The 15,476-nt window shown below is 38.7% G+C and overlaps 1 protein-coding gene and 1 pseudogene across 1 annotated transcript; both read left to right on the top strand.

The window, feature by feature from the left end:
- Positions 1 to 712: 712 nt before the first annotated feature.
- Positions 713 to 1,816, top strand: LOC149185066 (strigolactones hydrolase CXE15-like). The gene has a single exon (XM_089417768.1). It carries the CDS (start codon positions 758 to 760, stop codon positions 1,700 to 1,702), a length of 945 nt encoding a protein of 314 aa, XP_089273894.1. The 5' UTR covers positions 713 to 757; the 3' UTR covers positions 1,703 to 1,816.
- Positions 1,817 to 6,803: 4,987 nt separating this feature from the next.
- LOC149185065 (strigolactones hydrolase CXE15-like) lies at positions 6,804 to 8,249 on the top strand (annotated as a pseudogene).
- The last annotated feature ends 7,227 nt before the right edge of the window (positions 8,250 to 15,476 follow it).

Here is a 15,476-nt window from a genome sequence, read left to right as displayed (position 1 = left end):
TTGTAAATCGATTCCAAACACCAAAATTCCAAAGACTAGAATTACAATTCGTTTTTTTTTGTTTTTTAAATGTGGTTTATGATTTCGTTATTATATTATAAAAAAAATCAAAATTTAACAAAAATGTTGTAACACCCAATTTCCACATTATTTGATAATGGCTAATTACAATTGACATCCATATTCTAGAGTTCGGTTTACAATTTAGAGTGCTTCCCCACCGCTTTCCTTTTCTTTCTTTTTACCCTATTGCAAAGGGAGTGATTTACAAGATTGCTTTAATTGATTCGCCAATTGATTTAGCAAGGCTGCCACGAGGCTGACATCTAGCGTCGTCTATAGGCAAATGCATCGTTCATTCCCTTTAACGTTTGGACGTCACGTTTCCCAAAAGGAGGAATCTGAACAATAAAGCAATGCAAGTATTAAATTCTTACGTCATCACTCCTTTTTCGCATTGGAGAAATCAGCTTTTCATCACATTCACACTGACAACACGCTGTGCTTCAATAGACGTCGACAGGCATCTAGAAGCACCATACACAACTTTCCGTGCCGAAAGATCACCGATATTGCACGCTTAGCTCGGATTTTGCCACCTAATCCTCAGAACTGCTGTTCATTCAACAAATTACGACGCGGTATAGTCAAAATTAGAGTGTGCGTGTTCTATATATTCACATCCCTGCGTTGCCTCTTCCACACTTCCCAATTCCATTTTAGACCCATTAGTCAATAAATTGTATTCTGTTAATTGATGGAAAAATCAGTGATAGCCATGGCGTTAGAAGAGCTGGCCACGCCTGTCCTGCCATCCCCGCAAGCCACGCTACCTGAGGATTCCGGAGTGGCGTCCAAGGACGTAATCTTGGATCACAATCTCGACCTGTGGGTGCGCCTCTTTCTTCCTCCGATTCAATCCCATCACAACGAGAGCAAACGAATGCCCGTTTGCCTCTATTTCCATGGCGGTGCATTCATCATGGGTTCTCCGGCGTGGCGCTCTTTTCACATGCTTTGTGTTAGAATGGCCGCTGCGGCAGGCGCAATTGTCGTTTCCGTGAATTACAGGCTTGCTCCTAAACACCGCCTCCCGGCTGCTTACGACGATTGCCTCACCGCCCTGTCGTGGCTCCGCTCTGAAGCGACGAAGACGGACAACGACAATGGAAGAGATGGGGATCCGTGGCTTCAGTCCCACGCCGATTTCTCTAGAGTGTTTATAGTGGGCGATAGCGCGGGCGGAAATATCGTGCATCATGTGATTGTGAAGGGCAGCGATTGGAATCCTCTGAAAATCAAAGGGGCCGTGATGGTGCAACCTTCCTTTGGTGGAGAGCAACGCACTCAGTCGGAGATCGAATCACCGGAGGAGTTGGAACAGAGTGTTAGGAATCGGATGATGGCTCTGCCTGAGGGGGCTGATAAGGATCACCCTTTCTGCAATCCGCTCGCCGCCTCCTCCGATTACCCGACTTTGGCGGAGGCGACTCTGCCTCCGCTGTTGATAGTGATAGGGGGGCGTGATATGCTGAGAGACAGGGCAAAGGCATACTACGAGAGTGTTGTCAGGCACGGTAAAGCGGCTGAGCTGATTGCGTTTGAAGAGGAGAAGCACGGTTTCTATTTGTTGAAGCAGGACGCGGAGTGTACAGAGACACTTATTCAACACATTGCCCGCTTTGTTGAAGCCCATAACTGATTCGGCGCCACGAGATCATTGATTAATGTATGTAATTCAATTTGTAATTGCCGTTTTGTTTTTGCTTTTTTTAATTCAAATAAAGCTGGAAAGCTGAATACATATCATCTTCAATCTAATCTGATTGTATATTCAGATTCAGAAAGCTAGCTACAGACTATCTTCAACTAATCTGATTGTGGATATTCTGTCATCTAGTCCAGCGACAAAGTTAAAAGATTTAGTGACAAAATCAACCATTGATTTTGTGGCGGAGATTCCGGTGATCATGATCTCTCATAGATTTTGTCGGTGGGCTTCCAGTGATCCTAATCTCTCATATGATATTTCAAGTATTGTTACATTCTAAAGATCCAAAACTTTTATATATTATATAATATATATGTGTGGCCAGGGATTATTTTCTAATTTGAAAATATAAATGGAAATTAATTTTGATAATTAAAAATAAATAAAATATATTAGAAAATATTTAATTTTAAATGAATCACATAGACTTGCATTTAGAAAAATTATAAAATTTATTAAAATATTTAAAATAAAAATTATTTTTTTTATAATTTTTTTTATGATAAAAATATTTTATTTTAAAATAACAAAAAATTTAAATCTACATAAAATTTAGAAATTTAAATATTTTTAATAAAATTTTATTAAAAATTTTATAATTAATATTCTTGATTGACTGGTCTCGGGATCCAAGCCATGAATAGAGCAATAATGAGTTATAGTGATGGGTGGATGGATCGCAGTCCTCATTTACTCCTATGCGTAAAGTGACAAGGAACCTTGATAGGTGTATTGTGAGGTGCGGACTTCAAACATCAAGCACGTCCTTGGGGTCTTGTTTAAGAATTCTAGTAGGGTTTGGTGCAACGGTACACTGATTCTCTCAAGATTTAAAGGGGTTTACGAAAGGAATGCGTTAGCGTGTCTTCATCTCTCTGTCTCCGACCATTTGCTGCAGGTATGTCCTTTTCATCTGTTCTAAACACACCTTCCTTGTTCAAGTTCACTGTAATTGCTTAAACCTTAAGATGGTTGTTTCTAAGTTGATAAGAAGGGAAAGTTAAGAGGGTTTCCGGGTTGTATGGGAGACAAAAAAATTCCAATTTTGATAAAACGTCCACACGTCTTGATACTGTATCTATCTATTATGGCATTGGCATTTTGTTTTCTCTAATGGCTCTGTATTCTACACATGATTTTGGGACTCTAGCCTGTCTCTCGGGTTTATGGGTTTTATTTCATTTAGTTTCCTTAAAGACAATCCATTTGTTTGGATTGGTATGGGGAAACTATAAGAGGAACTCCCATGAATAGTTAATGGCCCCAACCTCATTGGGGCGCTATGCACTAAAGGAAAAAGATGGTGGCCCATTGCATCGGGGTTGGGTCAGCTTCGTGAGGAATACTCTATTTTATGAGGCTCTTGCTTACTATCATATTGTATCATGTATTTTTACCTTTCCAGAGCTACATTACTTCTAGTCTCGTAAGGCTACCGCGTCAAGTTGTCTCTCTGCGAGCTAGTTGCATGTTCGGTTGGGCTCCTGGGCGACTGTTTTTGTGATTCCCAGATTCTAGTTTCATGTGCTCTTATGTGGTCTACAATTCAGTATCATGGCACAAACCTCCTCGCATAGAGGGAACTCAGTGTGGGAGGGCCAATTCTAGCGTTGGAGTAGTGGACGGGGTCGAGGTGTTGGGCAATCTCAGCCTCGACAGTCCAGATTTAGAGGGAGACATAGCATCACTGGCAAGACTCGGGAAGTAGCACATGCATATCATCTTAATATGCTTCCTTAGGTCTATCCGCTGATCTCAGGGTGGGGATCAGAGTTAAAACAACAGGGTGAGAATATCGACCTAAACTTGGAGGATTGGAAAACCTTGGTCTACAACCTAGGCCATTTTAGACGCATATTTACTCAGTTCCAACAAACGGTTTATTTATAGTGGATAATGAAGAACATCGTGGCAAAAGAAATGGCGTCTTTCTCTGCTTGTTCAACCAAGCCAGACACAGATTTGTAGAAAATTCACATGGAATTTCAACTCATTCAATGTCAAATTCAACAACAAAATGGTCGCCTCAATCGAATCGAGAAACACATCCCCTGCCTCTCATACACCGAACTGTCGAGGTCCAATGCCCATAGACTCTTCTGATGAGTAATTCGCTCATAAACATGTTTATGTTGCGCTAAAATTTTGAGATATTTACATGGTTTCTTTAAGGACTTTTAGATTTTGCTATAATTACATTAAAAAATGGATATTAGACAAACGAATTATAAATACTCTTTAAGTGAATCAATTAACATAGCCACGTTGTAAAATATAAAAATGGGATTTCGGCTCAAAGTTATAATAATTGGTACCAAACCTATCATAGACATATGCATTCACTTCAATATTGAAAGAGCATGACATCTACAGGTGTTCCCAAATGTCATTTTCGCAATCGATTTGGACGCTTACTAAGAGTGTTGTTTGGTCAGGTCTAAGTATACACATAATATAGCATATGAAGTGTACCATCCAAGCTTGGTGGTTTCCGATAACATGATGAATGATCTAATGGCATTATTAATGCCTTCCGTGTATTGGATCCTCAAATTCCTTTGGCAGTGAATAAAGTCTAATCCACACTAGTGCCATGTTAAAATCTTATTTGTTGTAGTTGAATCTTTCCACCCATGGCTTATAGACAACGTTGTTGAGTTTAGGAAGTATGCCCATATCCTGTGATTACCTTCCACATTGTTAAAAATGATAGTGAAAAAACATTTTGACCTTAATTTGAGTTCTATATCCCCTTTAGCGAGCACTATTTTTAGATCCAGCTAATAAGTAACCTCTCAAAATTCCAAATGCCTATAAACTTGTAGATTAATGTGTGGTACTTTATATATTGGATTTTCTCTCCAACTTTGTCAAACAACGAGGTTTTTGTTGTTTGAGAGGGAGACCTGAACGTGTGTTTTTAGCCTCCACTTTTTTACCTTCTTAATCAACCTCTTCTCACTCATCCTTCGATGGAACTGTAGGAGTCATTGAAGGAGGGGTGAAATTTTGTGTTGGGCACCGATATTACTAGGCTTGTGAGGAGTTTGTTTGGTTGCATTTGTAGGGAGTTTGTTTGGTTGTGGGGCCACCACAACATTGCTAAGGAGGGGTCATCTCTTTCCCAAGGGGACCATGGAAATTTAAAAAGATTTGAGGTGGAAATTTTTTAATTATGTTCAATAATTTTTTTGAACTTAGTTCTATTTAAATTATAAATTTACTTTAAATTAATATTATTGTAATAATTATAAAGAAAACATGATAAATGAGTTAAACATATATATTTAAAAAAATGTATATAACAAGATTTTTAATAACATATCATCATTTTAATACAATATGCTTATCCTTATTTAAAAATACAGTTTTATGTTTTATATAATATGAATTAAAAATAATGCATTTTTAATTGATATATTTTTTTTATAATTTTTGTTTACATATTTTTGTAATTTATTTAAATTTAAATTTATTAAATATTAAAAAAACTAAATAATTAATACATATTTTGTAATTTATTTAAATTTAGATTTATCAAATATTAAAAAATTTAAATTATTTAATTTTATATTATATATTTTCTTTCTATTAAAAAATTACACATTAAAAAATTTGATTCCACTTAATACTTATAAATCTATGTTTAAAATAGATTTAATCTTATTAACTTCTTCTTTTAAATGATGTTATATATAAATGATTTATTTTATTTTATTTAAATTTGATTTTATGTTATTTAAAATAGAATCATCATTTGTTCTTTTTAAATATAATATAATTTTATATTTTTTATGGTAATAGAAAATTTCTTATATAATAATATTTTAATATATTATTATTATACAATAATTTGTAGAGGATAATTAAAAAAAATCTAAATTTCTAGATTTTAAGTATTTTTATATAATTTTTATAACTAAAAAATTGATCAAATGGAAAATTAATAATATTTTTGGTTAAATGGCAAATTAATTCAAAGGCAACTGAATTACAACATTTTTCTATAATTATTTTTATCACTAAAAATTTGGTCAAATGGAAAATTAATTATATTTTGTCAAATGGAAAAATAATTATATTTTTTTGTCAAATGGCAAATTAATTCAGAGGCAATGAATTACACCTTCGACCTGGCAGGGATAATAAAATATCTTATCATGTGGTAACCGGCTATAAGCGGATTTTTTGTTTCATAAAAGTTATAAAGATTTTGGATACCTAACCTGAATTATGTGTAATACCATGGAAATTTCTAGTCAAAGAAGATGTAACTTACCACCAGCCACCACCAGATTTGACACCTTCATTTTTAAATGGAGTGGTCTATAATGCGATTTTTTGGAGATTCTGGTGACGGAATCCGGCGGAAAAAATTGAGGTTAAATTTTGATTTGTATTATTTAAAATGGTTTTTTAATAGCATATTTGGATTTAGCACCCTGAAAAACCCGTGGGACGCTTTGATTGTGCAGAAACTAGTTATCAAACTTGCGATTCCAATAAATTGCTGCCAGATTTTGACCAGAAAAACCTACTAAAAAAGCTTCCAAAAAATCGCATTAGACAACTGTCTTTTAAATAAATATAAAATCATTTAAAAAATAATGTTTTGGTTTTTACCACAGAAATTCTCCAATGGGTACAGACCCTTTCCACCGTCTGATATCCACTCGTGTACGGCTCCATTTAAAATTTAGAGGGTTTCCCTACGCGTTACGTTTCTTTTCTTTTCCTTTTTGGATGCGCTTTGATTCGATAAATAGCTCTCGCTCAACTTCTATTAGCCAGTGGATTTAGCAGGCCTGCCCTGAAGTTGACATCTACTGTAACCTAGACGCAAATGTATCCAAATTCATATCGTTCCATTTTGGGAGGAATCTTACGTCCCCACTCGACTTCCTTTTTCCTAAATTCTTACCTTCTCCCTCCCTTTTCCCACTTGAGAAACCAGCTTTTCACGATGTGCTTCAACAGACATCGACAGGCATTTTCCCACTTGAGAAACCAGCTTTTCACGATGTGCTTCAACAGACATCGACAGGCATCTAGAAGAAGTACAGGCAATTTTGCGTGCTGCAGGCTTGGAGCGTATATTGCCTCCTTATTCCTCAACCGTGCGATTCATTGAACAAATTACGATGCAGTAAAGTGAAAGTTAAGAGTTTGCGTGTTCCAGATATTCACATCCCTGCGTTGCTTCTTCCACACTTACCAATTCCATTTCAGACCCTTTATCTTCCACACTTACCAATTCCATTTCAGACCCTTTAGTCACTAAATTGTATTCTGTTAATTGATGGAAAAATTAGTGATAGCCCTGGCGTTAGAAAAGCCTGTCCTGCCATCTCCGCAAGCCACGCTACCTGGGGATTGTGGAGTGGCCTCCAAGGACGTAATCTTGGATCACAATCTCGACCTGTGGGTGCGCATCTTTCTTCCTACGATTCAACCCCATCACAACGAGAGCAAGCGAATGCCCGTTTGCCTCTATTTCCATGGCGGTGCCTTCATCATGGGTTCTCCGGCGTGGCGTTCTTTTCACACGCTGTGTGTTAGAATGGCCGCAGCGGCAGGCGTAATTGTCGTTTCCGTGAATTACAGACTTGCTCCTAAACACCGCCTCCCGGCTGCTTACGACGATTGCCTCACCGCCCTATCGTGGCTCCGCTCTGAAGCGACGAAGATGGACAACGACAATGGAAGAGATGGGGATCCGTGGCTTCAGTCCCACGCTGACTTCCGCAGGGTGTTTATAGTGGGCGATAGCGCCGGCGGAAATATCGTGCATCATGTGATTGTGAAGGGCAGCGACTGGAATCCTCTGAAAATCAAAGGGGCGGTGATGGTGCAACCTTCCTTTGGTGGAGAGCAACGCACTCAGTCAGAGATCGAATCACCGGAGGATTTGGAACAGAGGGTTAGGTATTGAATGATGGCTCTGCCTGAGGGGGCTGATAAGGATCACCCTTTCTGCAATCCGCTCTCCGCCTCCTCTGATTACCCGACTTTGGCGGACGCGGGTCTGCCTCCGCTGTTGATTGTGATAGGGGGGCGTGATATGCAGAGAGACCGGGCAAAGGCATACTACGAGAGTGTTGTCAAACACGGTAAAGCGGCTCAGATGATTGCGTTTGAAGAGGAGAACCACGGTTTCTACTTGTTAAAGCAGGAGGCGGAGTGTGTAGAGACACTTATTCAACACATTGCCCGCTTTGTTGAAGCCCATAATTGATTCGCCGCGACGACATCATTGATTGATTTACGTCTGTAATTCATTTGTGATTTGCCGTTTTTTCAAGTAAAGCTAGAAAGCCGGATACAGACCATATTCGGTCATCTAGTCTAGATACCAAGTTAAAGACTCGGTGACAAAATCAACCATAGATTTTGTGGTTGAGGTTCCAGTGATCGGAGTCTCTAATATTTTATAGTTGGCTTTTAGTGATTTCAATTGTTAAATAATAATTATATCTAATTATCTCTTTTAAGTGTCAAAATAGGTTTTTTAAAGAATTTTTATTATTATTAATCAGGAGGTATGTGATAGAAATTTAATCTATATATTTTCAAATATTTATGTGGATAAGTATGTTTATTTTGGAATTGGGTTTTAGGAATTTTAATTTAATTTGTCAATGCTTATTAAATAGATGGGAGGATTTAACCTTAATGGAATATTTTTAAATATTCTTAATAGTACACACAAATCAATTTAAATGTTGAGATTTATCAGGTAGTTATGCCTTTTTCTTCTCTTTCAATTAAATTGACTAATTAGAAAAGGTGTCACTTATGGTTTTTGGGCATGTCGTATTAATAATAAGCCATGGTATTGTATCTAGAGGAATAAGACAAGGTGATCCATTATCTCATTTCCTATTTATACTAGTAGCAGAGGGTCTGGGCAGGTATCTTAAAAAAGAAAGAGCAGCAAATAAAATCAAAGGGCTAAGACTATGGGGTAACGAATTGCCGATAACCCATCAGCAATTCGTTGATGATATCATGTTATTTGGGGAGCCAACCGTAAAAGAAGTGAGAAATCTGAAGAAGGTTTTGGACTTATTTGCGGAAGCATCTGGGATGGAAATCAATAAGGAAAAATCATGCACCTTTATATTCAATACCATGGAGTCAGTCAAAATCCACTTGACCAGGATGCTAGGTTTTAAGCAAGGGGAACTCCCAACTAAATACTTGGGAAACGTACTGGATTTCAACTCTAAAAGACAGAAAAATTGGCAAGGAGTCTTAGAGAAATTAAAAAACAGAGTGGCTAACTGGGCCTTCAGAACTTTAAATATTGCTGGAAGGATTGTTTTAGTGAAATCAGTGTTGCAGGCAATCCCCATATATCCGCTATCAATTATGGCAGTACCTCAAGGGGTTTGCACCAAGATCAGAGAAATTCTGAGGAAGTTCATTTGGGGAGGATCGACCCAACAGAAGAAGTGGGCCTTAGTATCATGGAAACACCTGACAAAACGAAAGGAGGAAGGAGGCTTAGGTCTGCGCGTTCCGGATAAACTCAACAAGGTGCTCGGTGCAAAACTTTGGTGGCGATCGCTAAGAGGGGGCAATGACCTATGGAAGGCATTATGGAGGCACAAGTACAATATGCCAGACACTACGGAGGATATTTACCGGATGCAGGAAACCCCGAAAGGCTCGGCAATCTGGGATCTAGCTCAACAAAATCGTGATATAGTAGAAAAGAATGCTTTCTGGGAAATTCGAGGAGGAGGGGAGGCCAAATTCTGGGACGAGAAATGGCAGCAAAGAGGGAAAATGAGCAGAATACAAAAAATCCAAAACATACAGGAAAAAATAGGGGACAATCGTATATACGTCAAAGATTACTGGAAAGAAGACGAATTGGATGGAATCTGGCGGAAATGGACAACACCAGAGGAATGGGGTATCGAGATAGATCAAGAACAACAGGAAGCGTTCATGGAAGAGGTAGAGTCCAGGAAAATAAAAGCTCGAATGGGTAGGGATATCCTCAGATGGGGGAATTCAATGAAAGGATCCTTTACGGTCAAGGAGGCATACTATCTGGCAGACCAACAGGGAACCAACAAAGAAAACCAAGACTGGAAGGTCATCTGGGGTAAAAACTGGTGGCCGAAAATTACCTTATTTGCATGGCTAGTAGCTAAGGGCAAGATCCTGACGTGGGATAAACTTCAAAAGAAAGGTTTCAGTGGGCCTTCAAAATGTTATCTGTGCAATAAGGAAGCTGAAACTCAAGATCATCTGTTAATCAAGTGTGTATATGCCAGGAAGCTATGGATGGAAACCGGAAAACTATTCCAGAAACTTGAGAGGTCCCCGAGAGAAACAAATGAAGTGATTTTTCATTGGCAGAAGGAAAAATTCCAATGTAAAGTAGTCCGAAAGGCCTGGGATCTCATTGCGGGTTTTGTGATTTGGATGTTATGGAAAGAAAGGAACCGCAGAGTATTCCAAGACAAATCTAAAAACACGGAAACAATATGGAACAGAGTAGTGAACTTAACTAGAGAATCAATTCTGGTAGAGAGGGATGCGGATGATTGGAAAGCAGATCAGGGAGAGGAACAAATTTTAAAGAACCTAAATTTGAAATATGAAATGGTGCATAACAAAAAAATTGGCAGACTTAGTACGAGACCTCAAAGCTATGACAAGTTTGCATACCCCAAAGACAATTTTACGAAGTTAAACTTTGACGGGGCATCGAAGGGGAACCCAGGTAATGCCGGATTCAGAGGAATCTTCCGAGACAGTCAGAGAAACGTCAGATGGATCTATGCAGAGTGGGGCGGGGAGATGACAAATAATGAGGCCGAGTTATGGGCGATTCACCAAGGTTTGAGAATTGCGATTAGAAATGGCTATAGAAACCTGGAGATAGAAGGAGACTCTCAGATAGCAATTGAAATCCTAAAGAAACTTAATAACGGGAAGAACTGGGAGCAGGTCACCAATAGCTGGCGAACGGCAGGGATTGTTCAAGAAATGGCGGATCTTCTAAAAAGAATTGACTATAAAATCTTTAATCATGTGAAAAGGAATGGAAACCGAGCGGCAGATTTCCTTGCGAATTGGGGTTGCAAGGGTCGAAACGGCAAGATAGACAATCAGTGGAGAACGTTGCGGCCCAACAGAGAATGGGAGGAATTGGCCGGTATTATTAATTATGATCCGGATTTAAGCAGGAACGCAATAGATTACATAGATAACCATAAATACAGAGATGCGATAACCATAAAAACGGAGATGCAACATAAATAATAATATGCGATAACCACAAAAACAGAGGTGCCGTGGAAATAACACTTCATTTCATTAATGGAGAATACTGAAATATGCTTACAAATAGAAATAACCCAGCTAGGGCGATGGTAGCTTATCTCTGAGAAGAGATGTCTCGGCTACATGCCTCTGAACTGTTTTGAACTGTGTTACAATGAGGCTCGAGGGCCTATTTATTGTTGAGAAACAATGGAAAACCCTTCACATTCCAAAACCTAACCCTAGAAGATGAAACGCCAAATTGTGGGCCCCGTTTTCGGGTAAGTTGGTACATCAACTTCCCGGGGTCGCGAATTGGTCATACTATCTCCGTTTGACGTGCATGATAGCCCGTTGGAAAGATCTCTCCGAGGACTACGACGGAAAAGGCGATTTTTATCAGAAAAATCGCTGGCGGTGGATTTCCCAAAAAACGTCGTTTAGGGCCTCAAAACGGCTCCGGAAGTTTAGGACCCAAAAAACTGCTAAAAATAGTAAACTGTGCTATAATTAAGGAAACTGATAAAAACTGTAAGAAGCATTAGAGGGGATCCAAGTGGAATTAGCGGGTGGCCACCAATATCCACCTGGATCAAATTATGACCATGAACAAGCAACGAATGAAAATAATGAGCAAGCAGCAAACGAGAATCATAGCATTCATGCGACGGATAGGTGAGATGGATCGGCAATCCCAGAAATTTAATGAGTGTCAGTCAAGGCGGGGAAATGATATAATGGGCAGGCAAGCTACAGTACAGTAGAAGTGTGCGACGACAGGTAAGAAGCAACCACCACATAGCAAGATAATAAACGCAAGTGATCGGAGAGGAGGAAAAAACGGTATGTCAAAATCCATAAATGGAAATGAGGGAAGACGAATAATTGATAGGAAAGGCAGAGGGCAAAGAAACAGGTGGCAGCGGAAGGCCAAGTTGACAGGTAGGCGGATTAGAGCAAGGAAGATTATAAACGGGTGGCAGAGAAAGAATCGACAACAAGGAAACTGTTTAGGAACTCAAAGAGTGAGGAGAGGAAAGGTGGTGGAGAGTTGGTACAGAGTGAAGTCGCGCCGAAAACTCACTGAGGATGCTATGGAAACCAGGAAGAGAGCAAGGGTAGTAGAGGAACTGGAAGCCGCGGAGCGCAGAGACAGGGATAGAAAAGGCAAGGCGGTAGCGAAGGAAGAGACTGTTGAGGAGATATATGAAATATACGATGACTCTGAGGATGAAGAGGATCAGAAAGATCAATGCAGGCAGGGTAAGGAGCGAGACAGAAATGTAGGAGGCTGGGATACCCAGCAAACCAGTGACGAGCAGCTAGGACAGCAGGAGGGAAAGGTAAGGCAGCGTGGCAGACAGAGGGGAAGAAGAGGCGCAGGAAGCGGGCTGGAACCGAGCAGTAGGAGAGGCAAAGGAACGAGCAGATACCTAGGAGAAAGGGGAGGACGACAGGGGCAGAGAGGGAGACCGGGCAAAAAGAAAAGCCGGTCGTTGGATAAGAAAATTCAACAAGCAGAGAAGGAATATAATCAGAACACGAACCCAAGAATTTTGAGAATTATCCAGAATATGGAGGAAGACGCGCTTCAAGCTCAATCCGACTCAGAGATGGAGGATTGGGAGCTTTTACTCCACGACCCTGGCAACACTAGGGGTAGAATGTCTCTATTTAAACAGTCCTTACATATCTACTGGGTGATGAAGAGATTGCTGGCTAAAGCTTTGGAACAAGCTGCAACAGAGATGGCAGAACTGGCGCAAGGAGTCCCCAACCTAAGGAGGGAGCTGAGAATTATTCAGATTACATTGGAGATGCAAGAAAAGAAGCTTGAGGAGATTCAACAAATGATAAGGGAAGGACATCAGAATGCAAACAAGGAGACTAACCAGCGACCAGAGGCAAAAGCTGATTAAATATAGATATGTATCAATTTTGATGAAGCTGCATAGTATAGATAATTTCAGTTTGTTTCAAGTATTAGAAGAGGAAAATCGATATATGCATGCAAGTAGAATTAGAAATCTGCAAGACTGTTTAATGTATTTAGTCTGGAAAATCAGAGTATGGATCTTCTATTTTTGGGCAGCTATTAAAAACTTTAGGTGGCTGAAATACTCGGTTTCCCCAAGAGGGCGAGTTGAAGGCAACCTTACTCATACTGTTTAATTTTGATTTGAAGTAATAGAAAAAGAAGAGCAACACCGTAGCTTACAAAAAAAATAATAATAAGCCATGGTATTGTAACAAATTCTATTTATAAATTAAGAATCTACATGGTAAAGTGAAGGTAATTTCTTATAAAGATCTGAAAAATGGATTCAATGTTCCACCTCAATACTTGTTTGGATCGAGGTGGAACATTGAATCCATTTTTCAGATCTTTATAGGAAATGTGAATTAGAGATGCGGGGGGGAGGGGGTTAGCATTGATAGCCTCTAATTGTGTTCTAGTAAAGTTGAAGTTCAAATGAATGGTCCACCTTTGCATTTTGAACGTTACTGACATTCCAGCTGATATGAGATATCAATAAATCCATTTTTTCATTGACGAATGAGTTACTACAACTTACTCGAGGTTCGTACATTCACGACGAAATCAGGATCAAATGTACGTAACTCACTACTTATATTGGTAATATGTACCAATATGTCTCTAGAGGTTCTGTAATGGAAATAAAGACTTTCCCTTCCATTTACTTACCTCAACAAGGCGACAATCGGATTCGAACTAGAGATGGAGGATTTGCAATCCTTTGACTTACCGCTTGGCTATGTTGCCAAGATATGAGAATCCCATGGACAGATCAAATCATTTGTCCTTTAAGGTCATTCGTCTGTCCTTTAAGTATAGTATGAGATGTATGCTAAAGTCAAACATAAGTGAAATAGATCTAATTTATTCTTCGTCTCTCGATCTGACTATTTTCATTAGGAAATTTTCTAAGTGAGATTAACATTTAAGAATGGTTTGATTCATTTGTTCATAGCTCCATTTCACGTAGTAGGATGAAAGTATCAAATTACCCCTTCCTTATTCTTTTTTTTTTATAGTACTAGAGGATTATATGTAGAGGGTGTAATATACCTCAAATTTACACCATAAAAAGATAAATTTCTTATGCCAAATTACATTCTTATTTGTCTCATGCTGATATTGGACTACATTCACATACACTTCTTTTCAACATATGTATTAGATGCATAACATGATAGCTTCTTTAGACATCACAATTGCTACCTTAAGGTCGTGATATTTTCCTTTTAACTTGAGAAGTCTTAATTCCAATTTCATCTTTTTACTTTGTTTTGGAAACATGCATCAATTACAAATAAAGGTAAAATTAATCACATAAGCTTATATTCAACAAATAAAATTAACACTGTTAAGGAGGCTTACTATCCTTGACCATCCCAGGATTTTGGATTGACCCATACAATAATCTATTGGGGATTATGACAATGTTATAATTCAGGTTAGTCATTGGGTACATAGATGAAAAGAAATAAGGTTTTCATAACATATTTGATACCTTCAACCTAGCAATTAATATCATATTGATCTAGGTGGATATTGGTGGCCACCCGCCTATTCCACTTGGACCCCCAAAACTATCTCTTTCAGTTTTTTCGATTACCTTAATTGTAGCACAATTTACTATTTTTGGCATTTTTTTCGGTCCTGAACTTTTGGAGTCGTTTTGAGGCCCTAAACGACGTTTTTAGAGAAAACAGAGAGACCGAAAATGTTACAAATTAACTTGTTTGTTTGTTTGCAAACTTCTCTTTGAGATCCTCGAAACGAGGTATTATGTTAGCCAAACAGAGATCGTATGCCAAAGTTACAACCCCGGCAAGTTGATGTACCAATTTACCCAAATGGGACCCATAATTTTGGTGCTTCATCTCCAAGGGTTAGGTTTTGGATGTTTAGGACTTTCCATTGTTTCTCAATAATAACTAAGCCTTTGAGCCTCATTGTAACATAGCTTAATGGCATGTAGCCATGACAACTCTTCTCAGAGATAAGCTACCATCGCTCGAGCTATCTTATTTCCATTTTGTTTGTAAGCATAGTTCAATATTTTTCTATTAATGAAATGAAGTATTTTTCTGTTTCATCTCTGTATTTACAATTATATCTGTAAGTTGTTGCATTCCTATTTAAGTTCAGATTAGTGTTATTAGAGCGTTCTTCTGTTTCTCTGTTTTTCTTTGCATATCCCCAACAAGGTTAGGGTATAAGGAGTTAGGGCTTGATCTGGTTGAACCATTGCAAAATTAGCCTTGCAAAACACGACGACCTCCCATGGCGGAAGAAAAGAAAGACGAGGGGTAGGAGATCCTTCCAAAATATTGCTTGAGGAAGCCCTCGAGCGACAAAGGGATGCGATGATGGATAACTTTGCCCAGATCCTTC

This window comes from Pinus tabuliformis, chromosome 3_2 (genome assembly GCF_031772625.1).
Source record: "Pinus tabuliformis cultivar Carrire ecotype Pingquan chromosome 3_2, CPIR1, whole genome shotgun sequence".
NCBI lineage: Eukaryota > Viridiplantae > Streptophyta > Pinopsida > Pinales > Pinaceae > Pinus > Pinus tabuliformis.
This window is presented reverse-complemented; position numbering and strand designations above follow the sequence as displayed.

Bases quoted from the DNA above. Each gene is read 5' to 3' on its own strand.
- LOC149185066 (XM_089417768.1), top strand. From the start codon at position 758: ATGGAAAAATCAGTGATAGCCATGGCGTTAGAAGAGCTGGCCACGCCT.